The following is a 12,387-nucleotide window of genomic DNA, read 5'->3' on the forward strand; positions in this document are numbered from 1 at the left end:
ATATTAAACTTGTTGTGTTTATGTGTGTTTGTCTATTATGTTCTTTAACTGCTTCATTGTCTATGTATTTCGCAAACTTATCGATCCATTGCACAAAGTAACATAGGCAAATCCATGCACATGAGTTTCTAATACCTTAATAATTGTCTATGATCTCAATATCAGATCAGTCACTCAGGTCAAAAAAAAATTATTTCAATTATATTCGATTAAAGAATCACTAATTGGTTAGCACATTCAATACTAACATAATTATTATCTTTAGTAGGATCAATAGAGATGATAATATCCCTTCCTGCAAGTGATCATTTGATTTTAGATAGTGCATTAACACATTTACTAAAGGTATAAGAAATCTTCCATTACGAGTCTCTATTTCACTTTTTCGAGGTGAGCTTAGGGTTTAAAAGTAATCCTTTTTTATAAACCCGTAAAACTTTATTAATTTTTCAACATTTTGTAATAAATTTTTTATACCTTCTCTTTTAAAAAGAACCTTATATAAAGGTATCTTCTTTGTTTTAAACAAATACCTCCCACATTTTAATTATCAACCTTTCGAACTTTAATTAAATTTATTTTATTCAACTTTATGAATATTTATTTTTCTTTTTTTAATACTGCTGGTTTTGAATACCCTTTTGCCCCATACATATATAAGGTTCTTGATTTTATTTTTTAATTTTATTTAAACTGACGGATATCACCATTCAGAAAGGACACAACCTATTATTTTTTCCCTTGCTATTAACAATAACAACAAATAAAAAACAACCCACAAAGACGCTACCCAAACAAAATAATAGATGGAAACAACTAACTTGTTCTCATTGCACAGTGGTTACTAACTTACTACCCTATGTTAAGTATTATTAAGCCTGATCTACTTGAAAAATATAGTAATATTATTAATAAGGATAGGCGAACTCATGACAAGCAATGACCTTCAATGATGAAAGCAACCACCATATGTCAAAAGTTCAAAACACATTGAATTAATCATGATGTTTATGATTTTAACGATTTATGACAATGTACTCTAAAACAAAAAATAAGAGCGAATAGTAAATCTACCTTGCCTTCTTTTGTTCTTCAGTTAACACTTTACAAGCATATTTCCACCAGGACTTAGCATCTTCATGGATCCCCACAAGAGGCCGATAGTGGGCATACTTTAACCGACGATTGAAAGCTGTAATATTTTCAGCTAGCTTTAGTATGTCGCGGTATTCTTCCTGTCAACAAAAAAACCCTTATTATTTTATGAAAATATTGAATGTGTAAGCAAGACAATAACACAATCAAATACAGAACTGCCCCAACAGAAAAACATTAGAATTAACCAGAATAAAACAGTGAAGAAAATCCTTACTTGGGACAGGGACAAAGTGACATCATCCAAATTTATGAGAGCTTTTTGTGCTGGTTGATCTGCACTTCTTAAATCCTTGTATCCAAGTTTTGTATATTTTGCATACCCACGTACAGGAAGCAAGAGATAACTGTGTTCTTGGAAACCCATATTCCCATTTTCAGACTCCTTCGCCTTTATTCCAGGTTCAAAAATCTTAAAGAGAAAAATTTATTAGTATATTTTCCCGAAAATAACATAAACCATAGTTGTAAAAGGCAACGCATTTTTTTCCAATTCTACGATCAAATTCACACCTGGCTCCACTGTGATGGTAGCAACTCCTCCCAAGGTTTGTCCGTCTTCCATGGCTTTATGTCAGAATCAAAATATATTGCCAACCTTTCAAGCGCTATGGACTGCATGAATAATCATGGAAGGAAGTATCCTTAGAGTCTAGATCAAGTTTTCCCTTGTTCATCATTTCCTTCCAGAGATTTAAGGTCATTCCATGTTTGCACGTACTTGGTGATATGGTTGCATGAAATAAACATTAAATGAAAAAAAGCAAATGATTTGAAGCCACACTATATAATGGCATGCACTAAAGGTGATCAAGTTGTAAGCCACACGTGACACAACCAATAATGAAAATGAATGGTGAAATATTCCCACCCAAGATTCACAGTTCAGACCACACCAATCTCTATTTTCACCCATATTCATTGAGATCAAAAGGAGAAGCTGTATACAAGAAACCACTGCGCTTAAAATATTATCAAATCTTGGATTTCGAAAAAAATGAAATTTACCTTCTGCATGTGTTCTAGCGCTCCCCCAGTAATAAAAATTTCATTTCCATTATCATCAATCGTCACTGATGCAAGTTTCTCCAAAGTTATCCCTGCTGCAAAAGGGTGTCCAGGATTGCTGAAAGAAAATCCTTGTCAGAACAAGGACGAGAGAAAATCCTTTCAAGTATGTTTTGGCTGTATGAGTTTTGGTGCTTCTTTCTATTGAACTTATTCCAGAAAATTTTGGACTTCTATTTTGAAGAGGTTTTGTTCCCTTCTTTAAGGCATGTGGCCCTATCTTGCTATGGTATATTTTGGACTGTTGTGATTCAGCTTTTTGATGACTCTTCTATGAGATGCTGTGAGTTGGTCTCATATAGATTTTCTAGAACTGTGACAGGTTGGTCATGCTTCCTTCTTGAGCAGGTTTATGTGCTTCCAATGGCGGTAGTTTGATGTCAATGCTTTCTCATAAACATCCAAAAAATGTAGTTTTGTTGATGTAATAAAATTATGATTTTTTTCTGAGGAAAAAATGAAAAATATCACTTATAACAGGCATCCAATGAGACAATACAGCGTACATGAAACATCCAGCAATTAACAGAAGCATGGATCCATACCTTTCAGTGTCCTCGTATCTGATGTGGATATTTGTAATAGAGACCTTGATATTCCCAATTATAGTGTTAATAAGAGACCCCAACCAAGATGTGTTCTGAAATACACATCACAAAAAATAAGGCTAGTTCCTTAAAAAATGAACGATAAGGTCTAGACAGAAATCTCATCCCAACGCCTTCCTGCTAAATTCTTTCGAGACTAAAATATCTTCATAAGAAAAGAGCATTTTATTTGTGTTCAAAAGGGCACAAGAATAATAAACTAATTCACTAGAAACAAAATTGAAGCCCAATTAGTACTTCCAACAATGCTTTTTCTATTGATTGTTTGACATGGTACAGGTAAGAAAGATTAAGTTTATTCATTTCCAGCAAATTGTGAAAACTAGGTTGATGGGACTACTTAATACATAAGTAGAAATACAAAAGCCGGAGAGTGATGGTCACTCCTGTAAAACCAAGAAACAAAATTGATCTCAATGATCTAAGCACAGCTACCATTGTTTAGGAAATACAAAAGAAAATACAATGCTCAAGAGCCTAGCTCATTGGCAAAATCTGGTACTCGAAAAGCCTGCTGTCAGTCCAAGGAGGGAACGGGTCAACCTTTAAAGTCAAGTGTGAAGCTCTCCTACCATTCAAGGCCAAAGGAAAGAATCTGTATAAAAATCTGGTTGGAAGAACTCGAACCAGCCGAAATAATGTCTATCTATCTAAAAGAGGTGAGCCACTGTTGGGCTTTGGTGGAAGGGGGGGCTGCTTGCTAGTCTGGAAGAATTCAAAGTGACCTGGAAGTCATTGAAATAGGAGTCGCATTTTCCATAGAAGAAATATTAAAAGGAGCAACTCAAAATAAAGGTCTAGAAGAAATATTACAAAAATTCAAATCCAAGAATAAGCATCAATTAAAAGGAAAGTGAAGATATTAGTAAGGTATAAGAGCAATTGCAGGTGAAGAAAGAAAACTAAACAGCAAATAAAGAGTTTGGGGGATATGAGTGAGACCAGAAAAAGTTGTAAATAAAGACAAATTTCTGTTCACATCAAAGGTCTTTGACTTTTAATGCAAAACTGAAATTTAACCTCTTTGACTAGAGGTTTCCTGGATTTTAACCCTGTGAATTTTCAGCCTTGTTGCTGTTACGAAATGAAGTATAAAACAGCAACAGAAGAAGTACAATATCTCACTTTCTAGCAGCCAAATCTTCAAAGCAATTCGACGAGAAAATATACCAAACAACCTGGATAAGGTTCAGCCCTTAAGGGCAACTTATCCCACATAAACCAGATCTGAAAATGCACTTTACAGCACAGCGGGTATGGCAGCAGCAAAACAGACCTTAGATTCTTCAATGATGATGTCAAATCACTTAAATTGTCCTTTTAAGTATGTCAAATAATCAAGACATATATAGCCGTAAATAACTGTTGCTGTTTGTAGCTCAGGCAGGTAATTCTGCACAGGCCTAACTGTCAAGGCATGCAGAAGTCACCTAATGGACCCTTACACCTTAGTTACTTTAATAATTAAAGTAATTTCTTTTATAAGAAAAAAGTGAGTATAACCTAATCTAATGCAAAGGTTTTTTGCATTAATAAATTAGATGAATATCAACCAATCTAATCTCAGTCATTAATCACTTTGGAGATTATGGTTGTGGATTCAGTCATAACTCAAGCTTATAATAGAAGGGATAGGCCAAAGAAGAAGACACAACAACACAAAAGGGCACAAGGCATTGAGAGAAGCATCTCAATGGTGGGTGCAAAAGGAATTTCACCCAACTGTGTTGGGTCCAAGGAAGGAGCAAAGGGGGCAGCAATGAGATCCAAATCAGCCAAGTCTAGGGCTTGATCAGCTAGATCAGATCCAGATTGTCGTATGTATTTTGTTCAATTTGGATCATTTTCCTAGTAAGGGAGCCCAAGTAAGTTCTGATTTATAAAATGAAGAGTTGTTGATTGGACAGGAATTTGTCTATGTGATATTGGTTATTTTACGTGCTTTCATTGAATAATTTATGTTTATGTTAATAACTCAAATGTGTTTTTATTTGATAGACATAAATCTGCTAGGAATTAATTGTTAGGGTGAAGGGTTTAGAAATTAACATGGTATCATAGTGTAAACTCTGAGAAACCGATCTCATTATCATGGTGTGAGGGTCGTACAAGCATTGCAAGAAGGCCAAGTACCATCATGACCATATGAGGCACAAATTTAATTTTGCAAGGCTTCAGGGTCTAACATACGTTGCAAGGGTTGAGACCGTTGGCCATATGTTGCACAAGGCAGACAGGTGCACTTGGTGACTGCTGAGGTGGCAGAGCTGAAGACAAAAAAAAAGAATTGATTGTGGTGGCTGACAGTCGTGGGGGTTGTCAAACCCAGCATCAGAGATCAAGGGTTGTCCGACTTAACAAGGCAGGAATAAAGAGCCACCATTTCAAATCGCAGTGGCTAGTTGCTAGACAGGGTTGGCGCAAATGAGGATTCAGCTATCAGATAGATTTAACAACACACGAGATAAATCAAGGGAATAGGTGTGTGGGTTCAGGGGTCAATGAAAATAACAATTGGCAGAAGTTGTGAGTGGGACCTACAAGTGAACGTGATAGCAACAGAGCCGCCAGCCAGCTGCAACTCTAAGTGTAGGAATACGAAGGAACTATGTCAAGACTCGGTAGTGGGCAAAGTCATCGTAGTTGGTGGTTGACAGTCCCTAGATAGGCACAACCACCACACCTGTCAAAGGTTGCAAGGTTGCAGAGCAAGTGCACGGGGCCAACATTATGGAAAATTTGTCCACGACAACAAAAGAAAGGGGACGAATCGAGTAGGACCCAAGCAGGCAACTGCCAGTCGAGCAAGGCTAAGTAGTGGTGTCATAGGGCCGAGGACCAAGACCATCCAACACAAGATATAGGGCCCATACCGAAGAAAAGGTGTTGGAAAACACACCTGTTGGTCCCAACCAGAGTCAACACAGTGATAGGTCCTAGCGCAAGGCTGGCAAAAGAAAAGCACCATAGAAATAGCAGTTTACTGCAACCACTAGGGTTTGTAAACTTTAGTGGTATACTTTGATACCAATGTAACGACCAAAAGTCGTACACACAGTAGAAATTTAAAATACTTCAAAGATGTAAATGTCCATTGTAAGACACGTAACTGTATATTGAATATTGGATATTGAATTGATGTAAGATATGAGATGATTACAAATGAGAATGGGGGCCTGCTTATATACCCTACGTAGGTGCCCTTTCATGAATGGTCATGTCTCTAAGACATCCCTTTTCATTACTAACTAACTAACCATTAGTTAATTAATTATTAATTATTATTAAATTTATATTTATATTTATTATTTTTATATGAATTATATTCATAACATTGTCTCTCTCTTCAAGAAGCTTTGTCCCCAAAGCTTACTGAGAATATCTTCTCGTCTCCAAACTTTCATCTTCGTTGACACAAGATGATATGATGCTCTGAGTCATAGACAAAATTGTCATACTGAGAACGGATTGGACCATCCTAGATTAATCTTCTGTTGAATCTTCTGATCTCTGAAAATTTGTGATGAATAGTTATTGTAGGACTGGATTCTGCAAACTTCAATATTCTTGGGAACATAAATTTGTCGCTTATGTTCTTAGTGATACTAGTACGTAGATTCATTGGAAAGTCTGCTTTTGTGATTTAGATGTCGATAAATAGTTCTTCTGGTTTGACTTTCCCTTATCATGTGTGTGGTAATTTCCTCATTTACTTCAGGTTCTGTTGTTGTTGAGTTGGTTACTGAATCGTCACTCGGAATTTCCATTGTTTGAACTGCCATATATGCATAAGTTTTAACTTCTATTGGTTTCTCATCTTTTTGAGTTATAATATTGACAGGATCGGTATTTGCTCCTTTATCTTCAACTTGGACTAAAGGCTTAGATATTTCTTGTGTAAGTCGTTCTAACTTCTAACTTGTCATTTAGTGTCTTTTTGTCACTTTTAAGCTTCATTATTTGCGTACGTAGGGCTTGGTTATGATTCCTTAGACGTAAAAGCTCTTTGATTTCTGGATTGTTGGATTTATGTTTAATATCTCCTCATCTTGTAAACTTTTGATTTTTTCTAATAATGTTTGATTAACGCTCTTTAAACGTGAATTTTCCTCTTCTTGTTCTGATAAGCGCTTCTTGAGTTCCTTCTTTGTGGCTTTAGCTTCCTTGACTTGTTCAAGTAGTTTTTCATTGTGCTCTCTGAGGCGCAAAATTTCTTTGTCTTTACTGTGTTGGAAATATTGAGAGGGGGTGAATTAGTATTTTCTTTCAATTGTTATTATTACCAGTTAGATTCTTCACAATTTAATCAGAGAAACGTATAAGTATAATTTTATTGAGCATAAAAGAATAAATACAATGTATGATAATTATTCCCAAGCACCAACTTGGTTTTTGATGAGGCTCCGACTTCTAGGGCTTCAACCCTATCTCATCCAAGGCACCTACTTTGAATTTAGGAGCACCAACTCCAAGGACACCAATCTTGTTGTTTTTAATAGAGAATGTAAATATAACTTACTTGAAATGCTTCACTGTCTTCACCGTTCAGCGTTCCTAGAATCTTCACCGTCTTTACTTCATTGTACGCTTGTCATCATGTCCTAGAGTTTGTAGGGAAATCTGAGCTTCCAAGGTGAATAAACGAGCCACAAATCTGAAGGTGTTAATTTTAGGTATGTTCTATGCTTGGAGCAATTTATTTCAATTTTCGCATTAAAGTAAACTGCAGATAGAACATAAACATAAATCTCAGAAGACAAGCCAAGATAAGAGGACACAAGATGTGGCGCTAGCCAGGGACAAACCCCAATGTGGGGAAACCCTTGATCAATTCTTCATATATGTTCTTCAATAGTTCAGCAGAGAGAGAGAGATAGTACATTTACAACGAAAGTCAACACTTTGACTTATCTAGGTAAGAGCATAGATCATCTCTAAGAAGATGATACATGAGATCAATTGAAGACATGTTGCTTCCACTGATTCTCCAAGGTGACTCCTTCACCTATCGTTGCGCTGCATTTCGTCATCATGCTGCACCATGTTGCACCCATCATCACTATGTTGCATCTCATCATGCTTCAATAATCATCACTGTACCCATCACTGTATTGCATTATGTGCCATTGTTGCACCATGTTGCCATACTGACCTATGTGTCGGCTGCATCTTGCTTGCTTGTTGTCCTAGCTTGCTTGTTGTCCTTTGCATGCTTATTGTTGCATGCTAGCTGTCCCTTCCACGCTAGCTGTAACATTGCATGCTTGGTGTATTTGCTGCCAAGTACCATACAACTGTCCCAATGTTTGTTAGTTGTCCCTTGCATGTTGCTCTCCTTTAGAGTCAGATGCTCTGGCTGTTCCGGTAGTTTCGACAATTTCGATTGTTCCCAGCAGTTCCGACAATTCCAATTATTCCCGGCAGTTCCGGCTTTTCTCGACAGTTCCGGCTTCTGCCCTCTGTGTTAGCTTTCTCGACTGTTCCAGTAGTTCCGGCTGTTCTCAACAGTTCCGACTATTCCCGGCAGTTCCAGCAATTCTCGGCAGTTCCCGGCAATTCCGGCAGTTCCGGCTTTTCCCAGCTATTCCCGGCAGTTCCGGCTATTCCCGGCAGTTCTGGCAATTCCGGCTATTCCCGGTAGTTCCAGCAGTTCCAGCTTTTCCGGCAGTTCCGGCTTTTCCCAATCGTTCCGGCTTCTGCCCTCTGGATTAGGGCAGCGTTATCCCTTAGGATCTCTCCTCCTACTAAAACCCAAAGACAAGTAGAGAGGAAGAGATCCCAAGTGTGTTGAAATGACTTGAAGGCCACCTCTATTTATACTAAAACGTTGAGCAGAAGTAGGGTTTATTTGGTTGTTGGCCGACCTTGACGAATTGTCCCATAACACAAATAAATTCATATCTCCCTGAATACTTATAGGAACCAGATGATCTTTAGATCAGTGCTACACCTCTCGATGAGTGGGATCCAAGAAAAATATCAGCTTCCATTAATAAGATGACCCACATGGAGTTTGGCCCTAGTTGCCAATTTTAACCCTCCCTCTCAACTAGGGAGAACTCCATCCGCTAATCCATATGTCCGATTGTACTCTCTGCCATCAGTGCCCTGCACTGCTCTGCTCTGCTGAGCTCTGCTTTGCTCTGCTCTGCTCTGTTGAACCATGAAGAAGAAGAATTGATCGAGAATGTCTCGTACCATTCTCTACTGACCCGAAGTCAGTTTCATCTTAAGAGAGTGTGTCACATCACTCTTACTGGCCCGAAGTCAATTTTATTGATCCCAGATCAATATCACAAGAGAGTGTCTCAAACCACTCATACTGATCTTAGATTAGTTTCATTGATCCCAAATCAATTGAGGTCATCCTAGCATAGGGAGTACGGTAGATACATCGATGCGTCCATCGATAGTACTACTATGGTCCCTAACCCCATTTCCCTGCTCATTGATCAAATGAGAGGTACTTCCCATGAGTCTTAGACTGCATGGGTAGGATGCCTCGACAGAAGAACTAATCATCCTGTCCATAGAAGAACAAATCATCCTGCCCCACAGTCGCCACGGGAAAACTAATCATCCCGGCCCACAGGAGAACTAATCATCCTGTTTCACAGTTGCCATGGGAGAACTAATCATCCAGGCCCACAGGAGAACTAATCATCTTGTTTCATAGTTGCCACGGGAGAACTAATGATCCCGGCCCAAAGGAGAACTAATCATCCTGTTCCACAGTTGCAACAGGATATCACAGGGGAAGGTTGAACCTGTCATCTTGTACATAGCGCACCACCAGGGGAGGGTGAGTCGTCTTGTGGTCGTATGTTGCTCCAGTAAGTACCCCAAGCCCCCCAGAGATCCCAGAGCTCAATGCATGCAACATGCAGGACCCTTATAAGGTCTCTCAACGACCAAGTCGTTCAGGAAAGTCACAGATTTGACCTTTCCCTGGGGCTTTGACAAAATGTCTGTGACCTGTACATCAGTCTCAATGCGATAGAGCCTCCTCGCTCATCGACTTACCATATCCCAGATAAGGAAATATTTGATGTCTATCTGCTAGAGCAATCATGGAATAAGAGATTCCTCAATAATCGAATCCCCCCTCTGGTTGTCACAGAGAATCACAGTGGTATTCATCATGTGTACAAACAACTCACTTAAGAGCTTCTGCAACCATGCAGCTTCACACGAGATCATACTCATAGCTATGTATTCGGTCTCGGAGGTGCTTATAGCAACCGACATTTGCTTCCTGCTCATCCATGATATCGAAGCAGAATCCAAAGAGAACCAGGACCCTTATAAGAAGGTCTCTCCATGACTCCAAGTCGTTCAGGAAAGTCACAAATTTGACCTTTCCCCGGGGCTTTGACAAAATGTCTGCGACCTGTACATCAATCTCAATGCGATGGAGCCTCCTCGCTCATCGACTTACCATATCCCAGATAAGGCAATATCTAATGTCTATCTGCTGAAGCAATCATGGAATAAGAGATTCCTCAATAAGCGAATCCCCCCTCTAGTTGTCACAAAGAATCACAGTGGTATTCATCATGTGTACAAACAACTCACTTAAGAGCTTCTGCAACCATGCAGCTTCACACGAGATCATACTCATAGCTATGTATTCGGTCTCGATGGTGCTTATAGCAACCGACTTCTGCTTCCTGCTCATCCATGATATCGAAGCAGAATCCAAAGAGAACCAGAATCCGAGAGAGCACCCTTCTATCCGATGAGGTGCCTTGAAACACTACGATCAATAAGTCAGATTCCCAAAGAAATTGAAGGAGAGGGCCAATACAACATAACACTTCTTTATCTTATCAGAAACAACATTTGATTCTTCATACCTGGGATTCCTTGCTTTCTCTGAAGAGTCGGTCGTTTCCTTGATAACCTGCATTACATGTCATTCCTTTGATCATTGAAGATGTCCCTGGAATGATTGTTATCATCATCAAGTTATGTGTCCCTACCTCAGACACTCCTTCACATAATGGCCGAACTTATTACCACCAAGGCATCTGCCTTTCCTTCCACCCTTAGACCCGGACTTCCCATTGAAGTGATCTTTAGGTAGGCCATCAAAAACTTCTGCTGCGCCATTTTGATAATATTCTCTGCTTCGACTTCACCCTTGGTGAATTTGAATAGGGATGAGGAATCCATTGATCCTTTTTTCCTTTCCCAACTGTCTTTTGTGATTTCTCTTTCACTCTTGCTTGGGCATTGTCTTCACCTCAGCGCCGATACCATGTTAATTTTAGGTATGTTCTATGCTTAGAGCAATTTATTTCAATTTTCGCATTAAAGTAAACTGCAGATAGAACATAAACATAAATCACAGAAGACAAGCCAAGACAAGAGGACACAAGATGTGGCGCTAGCCAGGGGCAAACCCCAATGTGGGGAAACCCTTGATCAATTCTTCTTATATGTTCTTCAATAGCTCAGCAGAGAGAGAGAGAGATAGTACATTTACAACGGAAGTCAACACTTTGACTTATCTAGGTAAGAGCATAGATCATCTCTAAGAAGATGATACATGAGATCAGTTGAAAACATGCTGCTTCAACTAATTCTCCAAGGTGACTCCTTCACCTATCGTTGTGCTGCATTTCGTCATCATGCTACACCTCACCGTGCTACACCATGTTGCACCCATCATCACTATGCTACATCTCATCATGCTTCAATAATCATGACTGTACCCATCACTGTACTGCATTATGTGCCATTGTTGCACCATGTTGCCATACTGACCTATATGTTGGCTGCATCTTGCTTGCTTGTTGTCCTAGCTTGCTTGTTGTCCTTTGCATGCTTGCTGTTGCATGCTAGTTGTCCCTTGCATGCTAGCTGTAACATTGCATGCTTGGTGTATTTGCTGCCAAGTACCATACAACTATCCCAATGTTAGTAGTCCCTTGCATGCTGCTCTCCTTCAGAGACAGATGCTCTGGTTGTTCCGGTAGTTTCGACAATTCCGGTTGTTCCCAGCGGTTCCGACAATTCCAATTATTCCCGACAGTTCTGGCTTTTCTCGACAGTTCCAGCTTCTGCCCTCTGTGTTAGTTTTCTCGACTGTTCCAGTAGTTCCGACTGTTCTTAGCAATTCCGGCTATTCCCGGCAGTTCCAGCAATTCCGGCAATTCTCGGCAGTTCCCGGCAATTCTCGGCAATTCCGGCAGTTCTAGCTTTTCCCAGCTATTCCCGGCAGTTCCAGCAATTACGGCTATTCCCGGCAGTTCTGGCAATTCCGGCTATTCCCGGTAGTTCCAGCTTTTCCGGCAGTTCTGGCTTTTCCCGGCAAATCCGGCTTCTGCCCTCTGGATTAGGGCAGCATTATCCCTTAGGATCTCTCCTCCTATTAAAACCCAAAGACAAGTAGGGTTTATTTGGTTGTTGGCCGACCTTGACGAATCGTCCCATAACACAAATAAATTCATATCTCCATGAATACTTATAGGAACCAGATGATCTTTAGATCAGTGCTACACCTCTCGATGAGAGGGATCCAAGAAAAATATCAGCTTCCATTAATAAGATG

General features: G+C 39.4%; 1 protein-coding gene across 1 annotated transcript in view; it reads right to left on the reverse strand.

The window, feature by feature from the left end:
- The window catches only part of LOC149256692 (pleckstrin homology (PH) domain-containing protein), a 492,716-nt gene that overhangs the window by 441,277 nt on the left and 39,052 nt on the right, over nt 1-12,387 (reverse strand). The window contains 5 exon segments of the mRNA XM_089460839.1: nt 1,075-1,235; nt 1,373-1,567; nt 1,669-1,770; nt 2,164-2,281; nt 2,769-2,863. Of these exon segments, the coding sequence (XP_089316965.1) occupies nt 1,075-1,235; nt 1,373-1,567; nt 1,669-1,770; nt 2,164-2,281; nt 2,769-2,863 (671 nt within the window).

This window comes from Pinus tabuliformis, chromosome 7 (genome assembly GCF_031772625.1).
Source record: "Pinus tabuliformis cultivar Carrire ecotype Pingquan chromosome 7, CPIR1, whole genome shotgun sequence".
Taxonomy (NCBI): domain Eukaryota; kingdom Viridiplantae; phylum Streptophyta; class Pinopsida; order Pinales; family Pinaceae; genus Pinus; species Pinus tabuliformis.